The 25,368-nt window shown below is 51.1% G+C and overlaps 1 protein-coding gene across 1 annotated transcript in view; it reads left to right on the forward strand.

Annotated features, from left to right (window-relative positions):
* Positions 1–25,368, forward strand: part of Scn8a (sodium voltage-gated channel alpha subunit 8) — a 179,912-nt gene that overhangs the window by 47,459 nt on the left and 107,085 nt on the right. The window contains exon 2 of the mRNA XM_051160368.1: positions 14,955–15,284. Within this exon, the coding sequence (XP_051016325.1) occupies positions 15,009–15,284 (276 nt within the window). The 5' untranslated portion in view covers positions 14,955–15,008. The remainder of the gene's footprint in view (positions 1–14,954; positions 15,285–25,368) is intronic.

Genomic DNA, 25,368 nt, shown 5'->3' on the forward strand with positions numbered 1-25,368 from the left:
CTTTCACTTACGTCACAGACAACTGTCCATGGCCCCTAGCACCTTTGTCTGCAAAGCACTGAGTAAGGCAAGATGTGGTGCGGAGATAGACCGAGTTCACTGTCCCTCATGGGCCGGGGGCCAGGTCTGAACCCAAACGTAGTCACATTTTAGAAGTCGCATGACATATTGAAGGGTGGAGACTTGTTTTTAGGTGAGGAGAATGGGAACAACTACCCAAGCAAAGACCGGCCAAAGTATTGCAGGGGAAGGAGCAGCAGAGCTGAAGTGCAGGGGTGAGAGAGTGCAGGGTGAGAGAGTGCAGGGATGAGAGAGTGCAGGGTGAGAGAGTGCAGGGTGAGAGAGTGCAGGGTGAGAGAGTGCAGGGTGGGAGAGTACAGGGTGAGAGAGTGCAGGGGTGAGGGAGTGCAGGGTGAGGGAGTGCAGGGTGAGAAGTGCAGGGTGAGTGCAGGGTGAGTGTGTGGTGCAGGGTGAGAGAGTGAGGGGTGAGAGAGTGCAGGTGAGAGAGTAGGGTGGAGAGTGCAGGGTGAGAAGTGCAGGGTGGAGAGAGTGCAGGTGAGAGAGGTGCAGGTGGAGTGCAGGTGAGAGTTGCAGGTGAGACAGTGAGGGAGTGCAGGGTGAGAGAGTGCAGGGAGGAGTGCTGAGTGAGTGAGAGAGTGCAGGTGAGAGAGTGCAGGGTGAGAGAGTGCAGGGTGAGAGAGTGCAGGGTGAGAGAGTGCAGGGTGAGAGATGCAGGTGAGAGAGTGCAGTGAGCTGTAGGGTGAGATACAAAGAGTGCGATGAGAGAGTGCAGGGTGAGAGAGTGCAGGGTGAGAGAGTGCAAGGTGAGCGTGCAGGGGTGAGAGAGTGCAGGGGTGAGAGTACAGGATGAGACAGTGCAGGGTGAGAGAGTACAGGGGGAGATGCAGGTGAAGAGACAAGGTGAGAGAGTGCAGGGGAGAGAGAGTGCATGGTGAGAGTACAGGGTGAGAGAGTGCAGGGGTGAGAGAGTACAGGGGTGAGAGTACAGGTTGAGAGAGTGCAGGGTGAGAGAGTGCAGGGTGAGCGTGCAGGGGTGAGAGTACAGGGTGAGAGAGTGCAGGGTGAGAGAGTGCAGGGGTGAGAGAGTGCAGGGTGAGAGTACAGGGTGAGAGAGTGCAGGGGAGAGTGCAGGGGGTGGGGTGTCAGGGGGAGGTGCAGGGTGAGAGAGTGCAGGGGTGAGAGAGTGCAGGGGGAGAGAGTGCAGGGGGAGAAAGAGCAGGGGTAAGAGTGAGTGCAGGAGTGAGAGAGTGCAGGGGTGAGAGAGTGCAGGGTGGGAGAGTGCAGGGGTGGGAGAGTGCAGGGGTGAGAGAGAGCAGGTGGGGAGTGCATTGTGGTGAGAGTGCAGGGTGAGAGAGTGCAGAGTGAGAGAGTGCAGGGTGGGAGAGTGCAGGGTGAGAGAGTGCAGGGTGGGAGTTCAGGGGTGAGAAGTGCAGGTGAGAGAGGGCAGGTGGGAGATGCAGGTGGAGAGTGCAGGGGTGAGAGAGTGCAGGGTGAGAGAGTGCAGGGTGAGAGTGCAGGGTGGGAGAGTGCAGGGGTGAGAGAGTGCAGGGTGAGAGAGTGCAGGGGTGAGAGAGTGCAGGGTGAGAGAGTGCAGGGTGAGAGAGTGCAGGGTGAGAGAGTGCAGGGTGAGAGAGTGCAGGGTGAGAGAGTGCAGGGTGAGAGAGTGCAGGGTGAGAGTGCAGGGGTGAGAGAGTGCAGGGGTGAGAGAGTGCAGGGGTGAGAGAGTGCAGGGTGGGAGAGTGCAGGGTGAGAGAGTGCAGGGTGAGAGAGTGCAGGGTGGGAGAGTGCAGGGGGAGAGAGTGCAGGGTGGGAGAGTGCAGGGGAGAGAGTGCAGGGTGGGAGAGTGCAGGGGAGAGAGTGCAGGGTGGGAGTGCAGGGGAGAGAGTGCAGGGGGAGAGAGTGCAGGGTGGGAGAGTGCAGGGTGGGAGAGTGCAGGGGGAGAGAGTGCAGGTGGGAGAGTCTCTGTGACGCTTAAGATCCAAGCAGAGTGCTGACCAGTAGGAGCTGAGTACTCATGTAGAACTGAGACTTTATTCAGCAAGCAGTGAGGGCCTAGGGTCTCTGAGCAGAACGGATGGTGGCCATCCAACCTGAGTTTGCTAGCTGTGTCCAGTTGTGTCCACCAGCAATGCTGTTCTGCCTGTGAGGTAACAGGGTGTGTCAGCCCGAGGGCTAGTCACTTCCTTGGTCACCTTCAAATGGCTAACAACAGTCGGGCTCCACAAGGACTTCCAGGTCTAGTTTTTGTCAGTGGTCACCCTTCAGCCTGTCCTCGGGTTGTGCTGTCCAGTGTCAGCTGGTCTCTGCAGGCACCCTCCCCACCTAGTCCCCACCTTCTCTTCCTGCCTGTTACTGTCAACTAGCCACAGGCTGCTTGATACCGAGGCAGGCCAGTTCACGTCTGTGCAGTTTGGAGCTAACAGCGGCGTCTGCTCCCTTAAGCTCATGAGGGTGAGCTGGGCTGAGGCAAAGGAAGAGAAAGTGCTCTGTAAATGTTACAGCGCTGTGCAAATAGGAGGTCGCATTAATTTGCAGCCCCAGCAGCTGTTTGCTGGCTTGTCATTCTGTCAGCTCAATTCTAAGATACTAGCAAGGCCAAAATCTTATTCAGGAAAGATCTACCCTGGTCTTATTGATGGTGGTTGTTGGTTGGTGGTGGTGGTGGTGGTGGTGGTGGTGATGGTGGTGGTGATGGTGGTGATGGTGGTATTGGTGGTGATGGTGGTGATGGTGGTATTGGTGGTGGTGGGGGTGGTGGTATTGGTGGTGGGGGTGGTGTATATTTATGTGGGGGTGGGCACACATGCGGAGGTCAGAGGACAAATTTGTGGGGTCAGTCCTCTTCTATCTTCACATGGGGTGTGGGATTGAACTCGGGCCTGTGTGAGAAGCGCCTTAGCTTGCTGGGCCACCCAGACAATCCTGCCCTGGTTTTACCTGTGACTGTCACATGGGGCTGCGTGCTGGGATTCTAGCAATGTGTAGCCGGGTTTCTGTGCATTTTGTCGGACACTTTGTACAGCTCCTGGCAAATGCTGTCATCTGCCCCTCACAGTACCCAAGGAGGAGGAGGAAGCTTTTCTTACGACACCCCCTCCCCGCCCCTCAACCTCAGAAGTGTGGCATGATTTCAGCTGGGTGGAGGGAATGCGGTAGCCCCCTGCCTGTGGATCCACTCGCAGGCTGGAGATTGATCGCGCAAGTGAGAGGCTGAACAAGCTGCCTCTGTGGGGTCTGAATCTGGACCTCCCGGCCACCCTGAAGGATTGGTGGTGTGGAGACTGTGACCTGAAGCCAGCTGCTGCTCTCATACTCTGTGGTTTGGACCGAGGCTTTCTTTATGCCAGTGAAACAATGTGTGTGTGTGTGTGTGTGTGTGTGTGTGTGTGTGTGTGTGTGTGTGTGTGTGTGTGTGACTTGAGTAGCAGAACTGCAGTCCCAATACTCACTGTGGTTGTTAAAAGTCTTGGTCCCATTGCTAGAGCCACTCTGGAGCCGGTGAACTTTGACCTTGGTCATCTCCAGATCCATCACAGTACAGGGCAGCATGTCGGCTTTCAGAGAGGCTGACACCAGCAGGGGATGGGCCCATGGTGGTTTCTTTTCTTCAAACACCAAGAAGCTGCCAGTACTTAGCGATCTAAGTCATTGTGAGGATTTCTGGGACCTGTCACACACTTCGTAGGTACTAAACCGGCTTTGCTGACAGTACTGAAACCACCTGCCTTCAGGTGATTTTGCGTGCCCATCTCAAGAGAACCCTAACAGCGATCAGCCACGTCAGAATTTCTCAGTGAATTCTGGAGCGGAACGGCCTACCTTTTGAGCCATTTTGCGTATTAGCTTAGCACGTCCTGGTACTCTGCAGGAAGATCTTTAGGACATTCTGAGAGGTATGGCAGATATCAGGCTCCGGCCCTGCTTTAGCCAGAGAGGAAGGTTCTTGTCTGTTTTCCATCTTTCTTATTTCATGTGAAGAGGTCACTAACTGAGAACCACAATTCAACTTTGTACCCAGCCAGTGCACAAGTCTTCACAGCATGACAGACAGGCAACAGGAGATGTGCCCAGTGACAGACAGGCAACAGGACATGTGCCTGGTGACTGAAGGCAACAGGAGATGTGCCTGGTGACTGACAGACAGGCCACAGGGGATGCGCTCGGTGACTGACAGACAGGCAGCAGGAGATGTGCCCAGTGACTGACAGACAGGCAACAGGCAATGTGCTTGATGTCTGTTTCTGAATTCTCGGTTTTCCTGTGTTGGCCACGATACGCACTAAGACCCGCTTGTTAAAGGGATGACTTCTTGGACCCAGCCATGACAAGGGCCACTTCATAGTACCAGACCAGAGCTGCGTCCTCCATGTGTGCGTACGCTTGGCTCTTCTGGTAGGTTCAGAGTCAAGGTCTTGCCTTTTCTCACGCAGGCCTCTGTGTTGGAATTGGAAATCCCTCACAGAAGCCAGCTGTGTTAATGTGTCAGAGACTAGACAGCTTAGTTGTTCAGCGTCCTGGGCGCAGGAATGGCTCAGGAAGGAGTGCTAGCAGGAAGTTAGTAAAGACGCCGGAACCAGGCGCAGAGGCTTCCATCCCACTGTGTGGTCTTGAACTTGTTATTGAGCCTCTTTGGGGTTCATTTTTCTTGTCAGCAGCATTGGATGATGACAGCAACTACTTCGGGGGGCTGCCAGAAGGATGGAAGGACAGGCTCTGTGGGTAGGAGTGCTCGGGCCAGGGTTGGCGGCGCTCACCTTTAATCACAGAAACCGGGAGGCAGAGGCAGGTGAATCTCTGTGAGTTCGAGGCCAGCCTCGTCTACAAAGTGAGTCCAGGACAGCCAGGGCTACACAGAGAAACCCTGTCTCAACAGAAACCGAAACAAAAGGCATGCCTGCAGCACCAGCTTAAGAACCTGAGTTCAGATCCCAGGACCCACATGGAGTCAGGCGTGCTCGCTCTTGGCACCCACATGGAGTCAGGCCAACAGCTTAGCTCCAGGGTCCATGAGACACCATGTCTCATGGTGAGGCAGGAAAGGAACTAGGCATGGAGGTGGAGAGTCCAACGGAGGAGAGAGCTGCTGAGCGCCGCCAGCACAGGGAAGGTGGCTTCGCTCTTTGTGGCATTTTTGCTTTGGCTTCTTCGGCTTCGGTTTGTCCCAAGTGGTCCTTTCAGAGTAACATGGAGACACTCCTGCCCTCTCATCCCGTGGGAATGGCAGCAGAGGTGGTTTTGCCTGGTTAGTGCCCGGTTCTCCACTGAGCTATGGCTGTGGATCTCACACATGGAAAAGAAACGCCAGGTACCAGGTACCAGTGCTCCTAAGCAACCGCAGCGTCTAGAGAGCTGTAGCTGTCTCCTGCTTGACAAGAGGCTTCTAAATGGCTCTTGAGCCAGAGTGAGACTCCTTGTGCTCTGTGTCCTCCACAGTGAGACTAGGACGGCTTGCTGGGCCAGGCTGTGTGTGTCGGAGAGGGCAGGGAGGAGAGGGGAGAAGGCCACACGCCTCGTAGTGTCTCTCCTTCTCCTTTGCAGTGGGGCAGGTCGTCAGCATGAGTCTGCTGAGGGCACGATTTGATTAGAGTCACATTTCTCCTCAAATCCACAGGGTCAAGTTTTGTTTCAGCTGCAAAAAGGCTTAAATGGCAGAGGGAGCCCAAAGCTGAGCACCATGCTGTCAGCACCACCCTTGCCGCCTGCTTCACTCTGTCACGTCACAGAAAACCTGTACACACACACACACACGCACACACACATGTGTTCAGAGGCCAGAGTTCATCATTGCTTTCTTCCTCCATTTTTCTTTCTACCTTTTAAATTAAAAAAAAAAAAAAAATCTGTTTTGTATGGGTGTGTGCCCGGATGTTCGTGTGGTCCAGCTTGCGTGTGAAGGTCAGGCAGGACAGCTTGGAGAGAGCCGGTCCTAGCCTTCCCCTGAGCGGGGAGGGTGTTGCTGAGCTCGGGCCACTGGGTTTGCTGAGCAGTGCCTTCGCTCAGGGAGCCATGTAGCTGGCCCCACCTTGCTTTTTGAGACAGATCTTCTCACTGAACTTGGAGCTCACCAGTTGCTTAGACTGGCTGGTGGGTGAGTTCCAGTGATCCGCCTGTGTCTGTGTTCGCGGTCCTGGGACCTCAGGCCTAGCTGCTGCACCCAGCTTCTGTGGGGTCTGTGAGGGTGCTGGGGGCCAGACTCAGGTCCTTCTGCTTGTGACCCCGGCCCCAGCAGCAGCAGGATGAATTCCTGACTGACACAGGACCCCGGCCCCAGCAGCAGCAGGATGAATTCCTGACTGACACAGGACCCCAGCCCCAGCAGCAGCAGGATGAATTCCTGACTGACACAGGACCCTGGCCCCAGCAACAGCAGCAGGATGGTGAATTCCTACCAAGACTCTTAACAGTTTTAGGTCAGAACATCCTGGAAGTCACAGGTCAGGGCCAATGCGTTTAGGTATGTATTTAGGGTTCTTTCGGAGAATTCTGTAAACATAAGCTCGTGGCTTCTTCAGGAAGACATGTATTTTCAGTTAATTTAGAGTAACTGTCTCAAAAGGGTCAGAAGAGGCCAGCTGTTGGGAATCGGGGGCAACTTGATGAGCTTTGGGGAGCTGTGGGTGTGAGGCTGAGGAAGAGCAAGCTTCAGTCGAGGCTACGCGGGGCAGAAAGCCAGTGTGTGCACCGCTGCTGGTGGAGATGGGCCTCCAGCCTGGCTAGGAGCCGGTCCTGCTGTTACCGAGGCTTAAGATTTTTTAAAAAAATTTTTCAAAGATTTATTTATTTATTATTATGTATACAGTGCTCTGCCTTCATGTACACCTGCACACCAGAAGAGGGCATTAGATCACATTATAGATGGTTGTGAACCACCATGTGGTTGCTGGGAATTGAACTTGGGGGCCTTTGGAAGAACAGGCAGTGCTCTTAACCACTGAGCCATCTCTCCAGCCCAAGATATATATTTTTTAAATGTTTAAAATGATTAGAAACAAGTCCTGAAAAAAAATTGTTTCATTTCAGTCCTAGAACTGTTAAATATCTCCAAAAATGAACTCTGTAAGACAGAAAGAAAACTGGCATGCTCTAGTCCAGCTGTCAATGGGAAGAGGAGGAGCCAGGGAGCGGGCGCCCGGGTAAACCATCCATCTGGCGGTGGGAGCCACCCACCTTCCTCCCAGTGCAGGGCTGCGCCCCAGGCAGATCCCATGAGCTCACAGCAGGTGCATGGAGCTGGCTCACAGGCCTGGGCCCAGCTTTAGCTCTGCAGCGGCCACTTTTCTTCCTTGGTTCTTAGTAAACCTCTCCTTTGAGCTTCAGAACCACAAAACTGGCTGCCAACGTGCCTCAGACTAGGCCTGTTCAAAGCGAAGCCATTTTAGCTCCAGAATCGCACATCACATCACATTCCTTGTGTCACCAGGTGTCACCACCTCCTACCCACTTGCCCATGACAGAAGACGGGGCATCTTTCCTGCTTTCTGCCTCCTCACCTCACTCAGCTAGCCTGTTGCACATGTTATCACTGCGGCTGGCTGACTTACCACGCAAGCTTCTGCCCGGCTCACCTCTGACCTTTTCCTCCTCTCCTCATGAATTCTGGGTATTATTTCTGGAAACTCCAATGCTGTAGAAACAGAGCTCCTTGGACGGTAGGTCACGGCCTCACCTGTAACCAAACATGGAGGCTGTGAGAAAACGTTTGTCCCACAGGTAAGCGTAGTTTGTCCTTACACCCACAGGTAAGCGTAGTTTGTCCTTGCACCCACAGGTAAGCGTAGTTTGTCCTTACACCCACAGGTAAGCGTAGTTTGTCCTTACACCCACAGGTAAGCGTAGTTTGTCCTTACACCCACAGGTAAGCGTAGTTTGTCCTTACACCCACAGGTAAGCGTAGTTTGTCCTTACACCCACAGGTAAGCGTAGTTTGTCCTTACACCCACAGGTAAGCGTAGTTTGTCCTTACACCCACAGGTAAGCGTAGTTTGTCCTTACACCCACAGGTAAGCGTAGTTTGTCCTTGCACCCACAGGTAAGCGTAGTTTGTCCTTGCACCCACAGGTAAGCGTAGTTCTCACCCATTGTCAAGTAAACTTGTCTTTGCACCAGACGGAGGCCACGACAGAAAGTCACACCAGTCAAAGTGCAGAGCTGTGGCGGCCCAGCTGATGCTAGGCTTGGGACCATTGCAGAACAGGGGGTAGAAAGAGTGTAAGAGACAGAGCATCAGGGGGTTGCTGTCAGGAGCTACACCCACAAAGACGCCACCATCAAGGCTGCCTGAACACGCGCTAAACACAGACACCAACCAGAGGCATGCCAAAGCGGGAGGGGAGAAGACCACAAGGCCTCAACCCTACACAAAGAACTCCAGGCAACTAAGGGATACTGAGAGCGGGAGACTTGGCCTTCCCTGGGGAAGAGCAGCGCAGCACATGGGCAGCCCCGAGGGCACACGCAGGAGCAACATGACACAGCCCGGGCAGGTTATCATTAGGGATATGCATGTGTGTACATGTGTGCACGGTAAAAACAGCCAACGAAAAAAGTGGCCATGAATTCGAAAGAGAGCAGGAGTAAGACAGAGTTTGGAGGGAAGAAAGGGAAAAGGATGTAATTATATTACACTAGCAATTTTAGAAATATTGTCAACAGTGAAAGCTTTCTGATCACGCAGCAATCAAAGCTTAGGTTTGTTAGAAACAGACACCTAATGCGCTCTGGGTGTTCTGTCAGAGCTCGCCTGTGTGGCATCGCACGATGTCAGTGGAGCCTCCGTCCTGAACATGATCCGTGCACGGCAGCACCAGTGGGAGCTGCCTGGGACGCCTCAGCCCAGACTCAAGGCCGTCATGTTAGAAGCTGCAGTTATGCCGTGTGTGCAGGTCTTGGCTCTCCTAGAGCCGTAACGATTTCCACAGAGAATAGCTTTAATAGTTCTCTCTACTGTTGTTCCTCAGCTCGCAGAAAAACAGTGTATCCGTCCTTAGACTGTGCTGGGCACGCGCCTCCCTCTCAGTAACATATGAACTGGCTTCCATGGTCAACAAACAGCAAATTACCTGTACTCCAAGGTGCTGCTTCTTTACAGTTTAGCAGTGAAAGCTTGACTGCCATGCCTATTTTGACTACCTATGCCTGGGGTCTTGTAAAAGTCTCTAGAGAGAAAAGGAGTTGTAAGTAGAAAAGTTTAAGAAGCCCCTATGTAGGTCACCATTTTCTTGGCAAAGCCCCCAGTGTCTGCTGCTTTCAAGATAGAGTGGGACGGCGCCTCCCGCTGGCGGGGCTCTGCCTTCCTGGTGCAGCAGGAGCCTCCCTAGCAGTCTCCACAGAACTGTTGCAGTACTGAGGCTTGCCCTCCCTGCCTGCACTCTGCTGAGTGTGCTGCCCTCACCCTACAGAGCCCCACCCATCCTCACGCCAGCAGCCCGGCCTTCAGCCCTTTCCCAGGAAGCCTTCCCTGACCCCCATTGAGCCAGGTTAGCTGTTCTGCTTTCATGTGCCCGTCAAAGCGTGTTTTGCTTGTCGGACGGTTTAACACTACTGTGACTTGCCCTTTCACCCATCCTTTATCCCCGAAGATTGCCAGGGCCCTCAGGGGCAACAGTGAACTATTCTGTTCATCAGAGTGCAGCTCTGGCATGTAAGTGCACTTCTGTAGTGTTCACCTCCCTGTTTCTGGTTTGTCACACTCTGTGGGGACATGTCCTGCTGCAGAGCCACAGCCAGGCTGGATGTGTCCCGTGTTACCCAGTGGTCTCCCCCATGTGGGGACATGTTCCACTGCAGAGCCACAGCCAGGCTGGACGTGTCCCGTGTTACCCAGCTTTCTCCTGTCTCCTTCCTGCCCTAACTTCTCTTCAGCCATTTTCCTTGTCTTCCTCCCCTTATCCCCCTCACGACGCTTCTTTATTTGTCTGTCAGGTTTCAGAGAGCATTATGGTCTGTCTTTCTAGGATGGCCAAGAGAGAGAGCCCTGGCCATCTGTTACCCCAAACTGCCTGAGTCTAGTTCTTTGAGCCTCTGAGGACTGAGGGGCACTGCAGGGATAAGGCTGTTCTGTGAACACCTCAGAACAGCACGGCCAGACACGGTGATGGCTGGGGATGATGAGGACCCTCCCCTGTGTGGCATAGGATCAACACCTGAGCCTCAGCTCAGAGGCCAGAGAGGCCAGCTGTCTGACTTTATGTCCAGCTCTGGCTCGCCGCAAACCCCGCCACTGTCCTGTGGGTGACCAGGAGACTTGATGGTAACGGTTGGTTGGCACTTACTTTGCTTGTGACATGTAAGGTGTGTAATGATAAGTACATAAAACGGAGAGGACGGTTTACTGTAGAGAGAGAAGACGTCCTCACACAGAGACTGCTACCATGGCAACGGAAGCGACTGGGAAGTGACAGTGGCTGAGCAAAAATCTCTACAGATAATAGATAGTATAGGTAATTTTATGCACTCATGACTTAATACAAGGCTGCAGATAACAACCATGTGTGCCCTAAGTGTGTTTATAAGACTTGATAAGCTTAAATTTTTCATGTAGACTTGCATATATTTTATGGCAGCAAATGATGAAGCAGGCCTTTTATACGCAGACATCTTTTAATGCATTCACGACGCACCTAACTTTTCTTTGATTTAAAAAGTATATAATTCTGCCTACTGGGTTTTATCTGTTCTTTTCAAGCTGTCAGAGAAATTTAAATCTGCACGTAAGTGGATTTTTATAGTTCAAACTGTCATTGTTGAAAGGTCACACGTATGTTAGCGTTCGTGGCCCTGCCTCCCGTGCGCTGGTCAGCTGTCAGTTAGACCGTCCAGCTCCCCTGTGCTTTCCAGATCATGAGAGCTGCAATGCATCAGCTTTGAGTTCACTCTAAGCCCGAGAAGTCTGCTTAGTTTTTGCAAAATCTTTCTAGAAGAGGAGGGGGAGGAGCTTGTTTGACAACCAGAACATAAGTAAACGAAGAAAAACAGACGTGAGGGCTAGAACTAGAACCTGTGTATGGAAGACCCTAGAGGGGCGGTGGCCTTGCTCAGGGATGCTGGAAAGACTAATCTTGTCTTCATATGTAACGGCCACTTCCCAGCGGTTTGCAGGCTCAAAACTACGAGAACAGAACATAGAATTCTGCGTGACCTTGCGTCATCCTGGATGGGGTGGCTGTTTCTTTTTTAAAAGGTCCTAACTTGGAAAAAAAGATTGATAAATTGGATTTCAGTAAAATTGAGAACTACTACTTATCTATATTACCTAGAACTCGATAGAGAGGGAGGGACTTAAAAAAAAATGCCGGGCATGATGGAGCACGCCTTTAATTCCAGCGCCCGGGCGGCAGAGGCAGGCAGATGGCTGAGTCAAGGCCAGCCTGGCCTATATGAGTTCCAGGACAGCCAGGGCTACACAGGGAAATCCTGTCTCAAAAAACAACAACATCGTCTACCCCAAAAGAGGGAGGTTCTTTAGATCTGACAAACAACTCGTTTGGCAAATAAACAATTCAAAACAGAAAAATGTAAATGACCCAGTAGAAAGGTGTGGGTGGCCATTGAGGCCAGCACTTTGCTAAAGGGGAATGCCTGAACCGCCAACACCACGCTGTCAGACTGTAAAGCTGAACCACAGCGAGCCGAGCGCATGAGAAAAAGTGCATCCGTGCTATGAGAAAAGTCCACACTAAAGCGCAGCGAGGGCTGTGGAGATGGCTCGGTGCTTGGGGTACTGGATGCACAGGCACAAAGATTGGACCTGGGGTCCTCAGAACCCCATGTAAATGCCAGGTGGGTGTGGTGACTAGCCTGTAATCCCACCGCAGAGCAAGCCGGCTACCCAGACTGGATTATCAGTGAACCCGAGTTCAGCTGAAAGACCTTCCTGCATAGACTTCCCTATACACAGACGCACACATGTGCACATAGTATACACGTAAGGAAAACATTGAGCTGCCATTTCAAACCCAAGAGTGACGGCCAGCACGCAGAGGAATTGTAGCCTTTGCTGGTGGGATGTGGCAGCTCAGCCCCTGGAGAGAGTTTAGCAGTTCTACTGAGACATCGGACCCTGGGGGCGGGGGCTGCTCTTCCAGAGGACCTGATTCAGTTCCCAGCACCCACATGGCAGCTCACAGCTGCCTGTAACTCCAGGGACCTGCTGCCCTCACACAGACGCACATGCAGGCAACACGCCAGTGCACCATCTGACCCCGAAGCTCCCATGCGAGGTCTGTTCTCGGCAGAATTGGAAGCGCAGCTGAGCACGGTGGCACACAGCTATGATCCATAGGCCAAGGAGGGTGAGGCAGAGGGACGGCGTTTGAGGCTAGCCTGGGCTACATGAGATCTTTTCTCATTACAAGAACCGGACAGGTACAAAGTGTGGCATGCACACGTGCTGCTCACAGAGCGACACTGTAGCAGGAGTCAAGTGTCCGTGAGTGGGTGGGTGAGCACACAGCTTGTTACCTTGCAAGGGAAGGGCTGGATGCCAATGCAGACTGTTGGGAGACTTTACCTTGAGCCTTACGCTCAGTGAACCAAAAGTCAAATACAAATGTTTGCACATTGTGTGCTACCATTTTAGAGGAAATACCCAGAAAAGATACATTCAGGAAGGAACTGCCCGGCTTCTTTCCCTAGGAGCCTCTCAAAGTAGTGCTTATACACGGAGTCCTACACGCCAATAAAATTGAACTCCTGCAGTGAGGTGACCTCCAGAACCATGGTTGGGATGAAGCCAACCCCCATAGGTTGAATGTATATTTGTAGGAATCGTGAAAAGTGCTTTCACGAGGAGTCTGAAGCCCCCTGGATGCCACGTTCTGGGCACAGTGAGGACTAGGGATGGAAGTCTGGGGTCACCTGTGTGTAAACGAGTTGACATGGATGAACACCCTAACAGACTTCAGAAGGCCGTGGAGAGGAGGGTGTGTGAAGGACCATCACAGCCATGGCTGAGGCCAGGGTGACACACTGTCAACCAAGGGTGGAGCATGGTTATTGAGGGGCTGGGGGAGAAGGTGGGGCAGAGACTGGCCACAGCGCCTCTTGGCCGGAGAGCGCAGTGCAGCTGTCTGCAGGGTGTGGGAGCGGTGAGGGAAAGGGAAGGCTGGGCTGGTGAACACGGCCAGCGAGTGTCCGAGTCATGAAACCATATTGGTTCTGTGTGATTTGCTTAGTGAGCCGGGCTGTTGCTGTTGGAGATTAGTGGTGGGCTGGGCAGCTAAAAACAAACACAGAAACAAGCAAAGAAAGAGTTAATAGTAAAGCAACACGAGCTGGGACATCAGCATCTGGTTGAGGTCATGAATCTTCTGGCATTTTACTTACTCGTTTGTATTTATTCATTTAGAATCACATGGTGTGTGTGTGGAGGTCCAAAGGCAACTTGTGTGAGTTGTTTTTCTCCTGCCATGTATGTCCCAGGGACAGGACTCCCATAGTGAGGCTTGGCAGCAGGCGCCCTTACCTGGTGAGCCATCCACCCCAGCCTTCGGGTTGATTTTCATCCTGGCCCAGTGACCTGGGCAAGTTTTCCAATCTTTTAGGACCCCACACTTCCTCATCTGCACAACGGATGTGATGAGACCTGCAGTGCTATGCTTGTTACCCAGAACCGTTTTCTCGGTCCCCCCTTCCCCACCTGGACCCCCGGGTTTGGTGTGGGGCCAGTGTATGGCGCTGGCCCCGGGAGCCCTGGCTATGAAGGGACGCTCAGCTCCGCTCCGAGCTCTGCTACAGAAGCCGTAAGGAAAGCGGAGTCTGGGCTGGCAGATCTGCGAGAAGCCCTCAGGGAATATGCTCTCACTTCATGAGAGCTTACAGCCGCTCTCTTGATTAGGCTCACATTACAGAGATATGTGAAGTGGGCTCTGAGGACTAACTAGGAGCAGAAACAGCATCTTTAGTCTTTCAAAACTATTTGTGTGTGTTTGTAGGGGGTGGGCGCGTGTGCGTGCGTGTGTGTGTGTGTGTGTGTGTGTGTGTGTGTGTGTGTGTGTGACATGAAGTAAATATTCTTAAAAGATGTGGGGAGTGTGAGAGATAGAACACTAAGCAGCATATTTCCTGGGCCGGCCTTATGCTGCCAAGGCTGAAAGAAGGAAAGGCCACTTTGGGTACCAGCGGAACTGCCAGTGCTCTCTGTCCTGTCTTGGTGAGAGCTGAGCATCCTGACCCCTCTGCTTCCAGCGTGGACGGAAACAGCCCAGGGTTCTCTCTATAGGGGTGGAGTGACTTTTCACGTGTGGGCTGAGAAATCCCTGTTGTGTGAGGCCTCGCTGCAGTTGCTCTTTCTAGAGGGAACTTTGCTTCTGTCTGAGTCTTTCAAGGGAGACAGCCTCCAGGGCTGCACATTGCTGGCATGTGGGGGAGCCTTGGGATTCCCTTAGCCTTTCTTTAAGCAAGGTGCTGAGGGAGAGGTGGCAGCCTTTTCCACCGAGGAATGTCTTCTTGTCCCTGGTGTGTGCTTGGTCCTTAAAAAAGATACTCCTAGGATTTTATACCGGACGGATTTTAGACAACTCGGTATGTTGAAATACCTTGAAATGAAGGAATGAGTGTGGATGAGGCTATTTCATCCATATTTTGTGTTGGCAAAAGTTTTAGAGTTAGTTCTGTTTTCTGAAAGTGAGATTTTTGAGAAGAGGGACAATTTACCCTTTCCTTACCCTTGATGGAAAACTGTTTTTGAAGCACAGATCCAGAGGGGAGGAAAGTGACATGCAAAGGAGGCCCAAGGGGACCCTAACCGCATGTGATTCCTCCGAGCAGTGGGTGGGGTTTGGGGAAATGTAGCCCGTGCAGGATGAAAACGAAGCCCGTTGTGGTGGAGACCGTGTCGCGAAGGTTGTGAGTGAAGGCTGAGAGAGAGCTGGTTTAATCTGGCCTCCTTTTAGAGCAGAGATGGGTTAATGATGCCTGTGTTGCCGTTCTTTCAGAGCTGACCTGCCCGAGACTCAGCACAGCTAACAAAGCTGCTGCAGGATGAAAAGATGGCAGCGCGGCTGCTCGCACCACCAGGCCCTGACAGCTTCAAGCCTTTCACCCCCGAGTCGCTGGCAAACATCGAGCGGCGCATCGCTGAGAGCAAGCTCAAGAAACCACCAAAGGCCGACGGCAGCCACAGGGAGGACGACGAGGACAGCAAACCGAAGCCCAACAGTGACCTGGAGGCAGGGAAGAGCTTACCCTTCATCTACGGGGACATCCCGCAAGGCCTGGTCGCCGTTCCCCTGGAGGACTTTGACCCATACTATCTGACACAGAAAGTGAGTCGGGGGGAGGCCCAGCCGGCAGGCCCCGTCCATTCAGCCTGGGGCGAGGGGGACAGGAGCCATAGCGAGCCCTTGCTTCCACCTGGGAGAGTCTGATTTTTATTTCTGTTTTGTTGCTGCTGAAGGTCACTTTCAGGCCTTCCTACAGGTCCACTGTGTTAGTAAGACTTCTAGTTTTGGCTCAGGGCAAGATTAAAAACAACAACAACAACAACAAACCATGGAGGATGGGGTGTAGCTCAGTGGTGGGGTTACTTTTTAGCACAGGTGAAGCTCTTGGTTCTGGGAGTTTCAGGAGAAGAAAAAAGAGGGAGGGAGGCTGTGTGGGCACAGGTGAAGAAGATCTATTAATTAGTTTTCAAAAGGATACTACAGCTGTGTGGACTCTCCCTGACCCACACATTTGTAATAAAGGTGACATTGCTCTTGCTGCAGCAGTAGGCTGGCGGTTTGCTAGAGACCCGGGTGTGCCCTCTGTGCAGCCCTCCCTAACGACACTGGAGCATTGCCACTGTGGGGCAGAAACAGTGCAGCACACTGGACCCAGGAAAGCTACGCCTTAGGTCTTGTCCCGCCACAGTCTGGATGGGTCTTTGGAGCACAGCCAGCTCTGCCCCCGTGCCGACAGACAGACGACTCGGGTGAAAGGTCAGGCCTCACTTGGCCAAGGGTTCAAACTCCCCAAACAGTGTCCGACCAAATCTTAGATTTCTGTTGAGATTCTTGAATGAGACAAGGCGAGAGGAGAAGCCAAACATCCGGGTTTGATTTACTGGCCAGGTGACTCGCTGCTGGATCCCGAGGGCTGACATCGAATTGTAGGAGCCGCACCTCATCCAACAGGTGTCATTGAAATATTCGCATCCGTGGGCGGGAGGATGGTTTTGTGTGGTTGTCTGTTTACAGTGGGAGTCTCCAGTGCACTGTCCCTGTTAACACGCCTGCCCTTTTAAACTCCTCCTAACTGCCGTCAGTAAATTTTAAAAGAACTTTTAGCTTCTTTTCTTGTTAATAGAACAGATTGAGAGACCTAGCTAGGACTGGTGAGAAGGCTCAGCAGGTGAAGGCACCTGAGTGTGATCCCGGGCTCCGCGTGCTGGGAGGAGAGACTGCAGTCCTGTGAGCTGTCCTCTGATCACCTGAGCACCCTGTGGTGCATACCCTCCCAACAGTACACACATACACACACATACACACACATATACACACACACATACACATACACACACATACACACACACACACATACACACATACACACACATATACACACATACACACACATACACACACACACATACACACATACACACACATACACACACACATACACACACACACATACACACACACACATACACACATACACACACATACACACACATACACACACATATACACACATATGCACACACACACATACACACATACACATACACACACACATACACACATACACACACACATACACACACACATACACACATACACACACATACACATATATACACACACACATACACACACACACATACACACACATATACACACACATACACATATATACACACACATACACACACACATACACACACATATACACACATACACACACATACACACACACATACACACATACACACACATATACACACACACATACACATATACACACACATACACACACATACACACACATACACACACACATACACACATATACACACATACACACATACACACACATACACACACATACACACACACATACACACATACACACACATATACACACACACATACACATACACACACACATACACACACATACACACATACACACACATATACACACACATACACACATATACACACATACACACACATACACACACATACACACACACATACACACACATACACACACATACACACACACATACACACACACATACACACATGCATATACACACATACACACACACACATATACATATATGCATACATGCATTCATAATGTGTAGATCCATGAATGAACTGTAGAAGATGCCCTTACCTCGGGATGGATGACAAAACAGTCAAGATGTTCTCTGAACGGCACAGCACACTCCTCGTCTGCTTATGCCACAGCCCACAGCAGCTTCGAGGGTGGAGCCAGAGTCTCAAGTCCTCCAGGTTTAAAGAGTAAACCCTGGTATGATCCGTAGGGGAGCAGGCTGGAGAGACCTTGACTCCACGTAGCTTGCTACATTTATTATTTGTATTTTTCTTTCCTAGTATAAATATTGTCCAAGCTACCACAAATAATCATAGGGAAAGAATAAAGAAAAACAAACTTTACAGAAAGAATTTGTGAATCTTAGCAAGACAATTTATTTCTCAGGGCCTAAATTACTTATTTTTTTCCCCATCTTATATGCAAATCAAATTTCATTTCCTTAACTACGCCTTCATTCTCCTTTGCGGGACTTTCCCCCTGGGCCTCTCTGTCTCCAGCGCCATCTTCTAGTGGCCTGCATGACTGTGGCCTCCTTCCAGAGGGCAGGCCTTTGGCTCTAACACATAAGCCACGTTGTTATCAGTGGAGCTCCACAGGACCGGCTTGGTGTAACCGAGCTTGCCTGGCATTGCAGCATGTACCTGGAGAGGCAGAGGCAGGTAGATCCCTGAGCTGACTGGTCAGGCTGCCTGGCTCAGTGGATGAACCAAGAGATTCTGTCTAAAAAATAAGATGGCAATGTAGTGGAAATTTTGGGTTCTTTAAAAACCCAGTTCTGTGATATAAACAGGGACTGCCTTAGTTTGTCCACAACCGATAATTGCCTCTTTGGCTCAGAGAGGGGCGTGGTCATTGCCAACTAGAGTTACTGGAATTCCGAGGACTCTGAGGGAATATAAATATGAGAGCCCAGAGAGAGGAAGGGGCTTTGAGGAGATGGACGGGGGAGGAGGAGGCTGCTTGTTTGTCCTGCTGCATTTGCCGTTGCTGGACTGCTAGACATCCTGACGACTGAGATTAGCATCTTCTCAAGGAACCCGATGACCCCAGCCAGCCAGAAGTCTAAAGTCTGAGTCTAAAGAGGTCTGCATCCCGTGTCTCTTCTAACCTTCTTTCTCTCCTTCCTGGGGTGGGGGCGTTGGAAGGGAGGTAGAGGCATAAGGAACCAAATGAAAATTAGAGTTTAAAAAAAAAAAACCAGCACCTTACATGGTGAGCAATTAAGGAAGACACCTGACGTCAACCTCTGGCTACCAAACCCATGCATATGTTCATTCGCATGAACCTGCCCGGATACAGTCAACATACATGTTCCTTCACATGAACCTGCCTGGATGCAGTCAACATACATGTTCCTTCACATGAACCTGCCCGGATGCAGTCAACATACATGTTCATTCACATGAACCTGCCCGGATGCAGTCAACATACATGTTCCTTCACATGAACCTGCCCGGATGCAGTCAACATACATGTTCATTCACATGAACCTGCCCGGATGCAGTCAACATACATGTTCCCTCACATGAACCTGCCCGGATGCAGTCAACATACATGTTCCCTGACATGAACCTGCCCGGATGCAGTCAACATACATGTTCATTCACATGAACCTGCCCGGATACAGTCAACATACATGTTCCTTCACATGAACCTGCCCGGATGCAGTCAACATACATGTTCCTTCACATGAACCTGCCCGGATGCAGTCAACATACATGTTCATTCACATGAACCTGCCTGGATACAGTCAACATACATGTTCATTCACATGAACCTGCCTGGATACAGTCAACATACATGTTCCTTCACATGAACCTGCCCGGATGCAGTCAACATACATGTTCCTTCACATGAACCTGCCCGGATGCAGTCAACATACATGTTCATTCACATGAACCTGCCTGGATACAGTCAACATACATGTTCATTCACATGAACCTGCCTGGATACAGTCAACATACATGTTCCTTCACATGAACCTGCCCGGATGCAGTCAACATACATGTTCCTTCACATGAACCTGCCCGGATGCAGTCAACATACATGTTCATTCACATGAACCTGCCCGGATGCAGTCAACATACATGTTCATTCACATGAACCTGCCCGGATGCAGTCAACATACATGTTCCCTCACATGAACCTGCCCGGATGCAGTCAACATACATGTTCCTTCACATGAACCTGCCCGGATGCAGTCAACATACATGAAGAATGTATGTGCACATACACTATGCACACGTACTACACACATAATAGAGGAAGTTCAACTTCAGACTTTGGCCTTGTCAGAAAGGCAGGGAGTTCCTGAGAAGAATAATTTTAAATAGATTTTTTTTATGGTCTTCAAATTTTTTCTTAAAAATACTACCATTAAGAAAGTTCTACAAGGGAGCCGGGCGTGGTGGCACACACCTTTAATCCCAGCACTCAGGAGGCAGAGGCAGGCGGATCTCTATGAGTTCAAGGCCAGCAAGTCCAGGACAGCCAAGGCTAACACAGAGAGACCCTGTCTCAAAAAACAAAACAAAACAAAACAAAAACATAGAAAAAGTTCTATAAGGGGGCTGGAGAGATGGCTTAGCAGTTAAGAGCACTGACTGCTTTTCCAGGGGACCTGGGTTCGATTCCAGCACCCACATGGCAGCTCACAACTGTCTGTAATTCCAAGATATGACGCCCTCACACATACATACATATAGGCAAAATGCCAATGCACATAAAATAAAATAAATTATTTAAAAAACAAAAGGCCTATAAAAGATATATGCAGACATGGCTAATGGCTACTATAAGGCAAACAAATTATGTCAAGAGAGCATGCTAGCAGTTGAGGTGTGTTCTTTGTACATTAATCTTTATCTACCTACCTCCCTATAATCTATCAACATACCTACAATCTACCTACTTACCCATAATCTACCTACCCATAATCTACCTATCTACCTATCTAAAATCTATCTATCCACCTACCTATAATCTGTCTCTCTGTCTGGGACAGGGACTTACGTAGTAGCCCAGCCTGGCCCCAACCTCACCGTGTAACTATATGAACCCTTAATCCCCCTGCCTCTATCTCTTGAGTTCTGGGATACAGGCTGCACCACACACGTTATGAGGTTCTTAAGGCTTGAGCCCAGGCTGAGCGTGGTAGGCAGGCCCTCCTCTAACGTGGCTGCATCCACAGCCATTGCACGCCTAAACAAGGAACTTTTCACCTGATTTCCCTTCAAGCCCTTACTGCTACTGGTTGCGCACTGGCAACCAACCTGTCGCAAATCAAAAACTTGTAGGGAGGAAGTGACTTTCTGATTCATTTTCAGGAATTGTCTTAATTCCTGGAAGATAAACTCTCTTTCCTCTGGTAAATGTCTGTCTTCTCCTCAAGCGTCGGTTTCTAACTGGCCATCAGTGAGGAGCCTCAGGAGATTTGTTTCTTGTCTCCTTTCCTCTTTATTTTCTGGGTAACAGAAGTTCTGGTTTCATCCTGTTGTGGATTCCATGTTGCAGGCAGCTCAGGACCCCAGAAGCAAAGCCATGTGTCATGCTGTCTAGGCACTGCCCTGCCTGCTGCCAGTTTGGCCATTCTAGGCTTTGAGGGCCTTGTGAGTTCTGCACCCGACTTTTCCAGGTGGCCCCTGCAAACAGCGGGTTGTTCGCTCTGCATGCTGCGAGCCTTCGGCACTGCACCTCTGCAGCCCCTTGCTCAGGGCAGGTTCTAGTGCCTTCTCTCCTTGCTCAGGGCTGGTTCTAGTGCCTTCTTCCCTTGCTCAGGGCTGGTTCTAGTGCCTTCTCTCCTTGCTCAGAGCAGGTTCTAGTGCCTTCTTCCCTTGCTCAGGGCTGGTTCTAGTGCCTTCTTCCCTTGCTCAGGGCTGGTTCTAGTGCCTTCTTCCCTTGCTCAGGGCAGGTTCTAGTGCCTTCTTCCCTTGCTCAGGGCAGGTTCTAGTGCCTTCTTCCCTTGCTCAGGGCAGGTTCTAGTGCCTTCTTCCCTTGCTCAGGGCAGGTTCTAGTGCCTTCTTCCCTTGCTCAGGGCAGGTTCTAGTGCCTTCTTTCCTTGCTCAGGGCAGGTTCTAGTGCCTTCTCTCCTTGCTCAGGGCAGGTTCTAGTGCCTTCTCTCCTTGCTCAGGGCAGGTTCTAGTGCCTTCTCTCCTTGCTCAGGGCAGGTTCTAGTGCCTTCTCTCCTTGCTCAGGGCTGGTTCTAGTGCCTTCTCTCCTTGCTCAGGGCTGGTTCTAGTGCCTTCTTCTCTTGCTCAGAGCTGGTTCTAGTGCCTTCTTCCCTTGCTCAGGGCTGGTTCTAGTGCCTTCTCTCCTTGCTCAGGGCAGGTTCTAGTGCCTTCTCTCCTTGCTCTTGACACTAAGTGCTAACACTTCCTCCCTTGACCTTCTCATTTCTCAGTTAGTTGATACAAAAAGTATGTTTAAGGAACAGATATGTATTTTGACTTATCTCTCTTTAAAAATAGGTCATATATTTGCATGATGAAAATTTCACAGGCATTCGGTAAAAAGCCTGCCTTTTATACCCATCCTCAGCTCCCACTCCTTGTCCCCTGCGGTGACAATCGTAGATAGCGCTGTTGTCTGTGGTGTCTTTGTATCTGTGCAAGCCCTAGCAGATGCATGTCAGGAACCTGACCTCTGACCCTTGTTCTTGGCTCTGTGTCTGTGCAAACCCTAGCTGATGTGTGTCAGGAGCCTGATCTCTGACCTCTGACCCTTGTTCTTGGCTCTGTGTCTGTGCAAACTCTAGCTGATGTGTGTCGGGAGTCTGACCTCTGACCTCTGACCCTTGTTCTCAGCTCTGTGTCTGTGCAAGCCGTAGCAGATGTGTGTCGGGAGCCTGACCTCTGACCTCAGAGCTTTGTTCTTGGCTCTGTGTCTGTGCAAACCCTGGCTTATGTGTGTCAGGAGCCTGACCTCTGACCTCTGACCCTTGTTCTTGGCGTTCCTCCTATTTCTTTCTTTACTGTGTCTTCCCTTTTTATTTATTGTGGGATCCATTTGGTTTTTTTGTTATTGTTGTTGTTGAGCCTGAGGCTCAGGCTGGCCTCAAAGCCTCCCGAGCGTGAGGACCACAGCTGTGTGCTGCCACGTGCCGTGCCGTCCATGCCGTCTCATTGTGAGTTTTATCAGTGTCAATTCTCAGTTTGTTTCTTCCTTGCCCTATTTTTTGTTTGCTTTTTGTTTTTTTTTTCTTTTAGAGAATCAATGGCTTTTTCTTTACCGCTTGCAGTGTCTGTCTTCACTACCGAAAATACCGTCTACTGCTTAACAGTAATTGTTGAGTCCTAGGTGGCCGTGTGTCTTCAGCAGGCGGCAGGGGAATCTATGGGTTGAACTGAGTCCCACCCTGATCACCGACATGGCCTTGGTGTCTAATGGGCCCGATTATAAGTCCTAGAAGGAAAAGTTTGAATTACAGGACTGATACACCCATAAGTGCTGTGGAGTGTCCCTGTTGCTGTGGCGCACCCGTTTATTTGTTATTTTCCACAAAGTGAGGCCCAGGTGGCGTCGCAGGCGGCTACAGTGCGGAGTCCTTGGGCAATCATTTAATCTGACTTCCTTGTGCTAATGATTTTATGGAGTTGATACTCTGTCAAAAGCCAGAATCAGGCCTGCAAGGTGGCTCAGTAGAAAAGGGCGCTTACCAAAGAACTCACGCCTGCGGGCTGTCCTCTGATTTCCACTCAACAGTGTGCGTGTGCGCACCCCCCCCCACACACACACAAGTGCGCACACACACACACACACACACACACCTTTTAAAAAGCCGCAGCTGCTGTTAGCAGTAGAACTGCATTGGATCTTCTCTCTTTGCTTCTGCTCATTACAACATATTCCCAGCTTCCCGTCTCCCGCCCTTGAAGCATCTTATTCTGTCTTGGCCTCGGTCGGCTCAGCTGTCCACACGCCAGCAGACGCGTGTAAGGGCACAGAGCAAACCCCTTCCGCCCCTGTGGTTTACGCCTGCGTAGGATGTGTAATGAAGAGCGTCGTGCTGAGAGCCGCGTAGCCGCGCCCTTTGTCAACACCTCCGCAGCTGCTCACCTGGACATAGCTCTTGAGCTGTGTGACTGGCCTCTCCACCCTCTGTTACTTTTTGAAGGAAGACTGTGTCCCTCCCGCCAGAGCCCACCCCTGCCTGTCAGGACAGCCTAGTGGGAAGAGCATTGTCTTAGGTTCCCAGTGTGTGAAGAGACGCCGTGACCACGTGACCACAGCAACTCTTATAAAGGAAACTTTTAGTTGACGCTGGCTTACAGACACAGAGGCTTGGTCCATTATTGTCAGGGTGGGAAGCATGGCAGCGCACAGGCAGCCAAGGTGCTGGAGAAGGGAGCCGCAAAGCCCACCCCCAGTGACACGCCTCTTCCAACAAGGCCACACCCCCAATAGTGCCCCTCCCCGGGAGCCTGCGGGGCCATTTTCTGTGACACCACCCAAGTACCTAACTGGGAAAACCTTGGTTGTAATTTTATATTTTTGCCTTTGGTTTGCTCTTGGCCAAATAAACTACCCTGGCCTTGGTGTCCTCATCTGTCTACTGGTGTGGTAGAGTGGATGTGCGTCCATATCTTTGTGTTTGTGTTTACACCTTTGCTGTTTGTACAACGTGTTTGGACTGTGGTAAAGCGCTCTGTCCCCTCTGTGTTTCCCACTCGGGTCTGTGGCAGCTCTTACTGGAATGTTCTGCCTTTAACCTCAGCTTCTGGAATCCTTGGCACTCACCCAGGCCCAGCCCAGAGGCTGCTGCTTCCTGTGACCTAACTCAGTGCTTCTGCACCAGAGCCGAGTCTTCTCCCTCCTCAGTTCCCATAGCTCAGTCTGTCTTCATGCCATCATGGGGGACAAGATGATTTCAGGTGTCGTTCAGTGTGGGTGTGGAGGGCACCTCTGTGCCCACAGGCTCACCGTTTCCTCCTTACCTCGCTAACGATAGAGCCATCAGCTCCTGGCAATCTAGGTCTCACTCTGTCTGTCTGTCTGCCTGTCTTTGTCTCTCTGTCTGTCTCTCTCTCGTCTGTCTGTCTGTCTCCCTCTCTGTCTCCCTCTCTGTCTGTCTGTCTGTCTGTCTGTCTCTCTCACGTTCCCCAGGCTGCTGGCAGAGCCTCCTTTCCAAATCTGTTTATAATGTGTCAAGGAGTGTGCAGAGCCAGGCTTTTTTGGGAAGGCTTATGCTGTGTCCACAGGTGTGACTGAAGTGTCACCAATGAGTCGTTTCATGCCCTACCTTTGCACAGTAAGCACAGACATTCAAAATTAAAACTATGTATCTTAAAACTCTAGTTTATTTCGTCATTGATAGTTTCTTCTCTTAGTAATGTAGGGAAGTAGAGTGGTGTTTCAGTTTTTATTCACCAGATCAGCTCAGGACAGATGCTTGTGATGCAGCGAGAGGGGGCCCCTCTCAGGCCTGGACGGGTGGTGGACACTGGGCAGAGTCGCTACCCAAGCGTGTAGCTATGAGAGCCGATGGTGGTGTGCCAGCCTCCTGAGGCATGTTTCTTCTCTTCCACAGCCTCAGCACTGACCGGAAGTCAGGAAGTCTTGTTTCTGTCCTCATCTAGTTCCAGGTCACTTAACCGTGCAAGGGCTTTGGTTTCTCCAGTCTAGAAACTTAAGGGGACACTAGGGATGACTACTGTCCCACCCATCCTTTCAGTGTTTGTAAAGACCGTAGTGTGGGCCCCCTGTGGGCAGCAGGTGCTCCTGAGCCTGCTCTCCTGCCCTTCACAGCAGGTAACACCGGCGTGTGGGGCCTTTGCATGCTCTTGTTCATCTGTCTCCGAGGCTAAAGCACGGGCCGCTCTCCAGGCGGCCAGGCAGGGTCTCTTGAGTGAACAAGGGTCTTAGGAGGGAGCGCGTATGAAAACACCGTGTGCTTCCGGCCTGATGACAACAGGAGTTTTGAATGAAATTTTCCTGACCTTCCAAAGTGAGCTGAGCTGTTTGGGTAGGGAAGGCTAGTGACCGGTATATTTCTTATTTAAAAAAAAAAAAAAAAGGGTTTTGCTTAGTGGTTTAGCAATGTTGGTAGAGGCTAGACCACTGTGGAGTGCCCACCGTACTTTC

The sequence above is a fragment of the Acomys russatus genome, chromosome 17 (genome assembly GCF_903995435.1).
Source record: "Acomys russatus chromosome 17, mAcoRus1.1, whole genome shotgun sequence".
In the NCBI taxonomy this organism is placed as follows: Eukaryota; Metazoa; Chordata; class Mammalia; order Rodentia; family Muridae; genus Acomys; species Acomys russatus.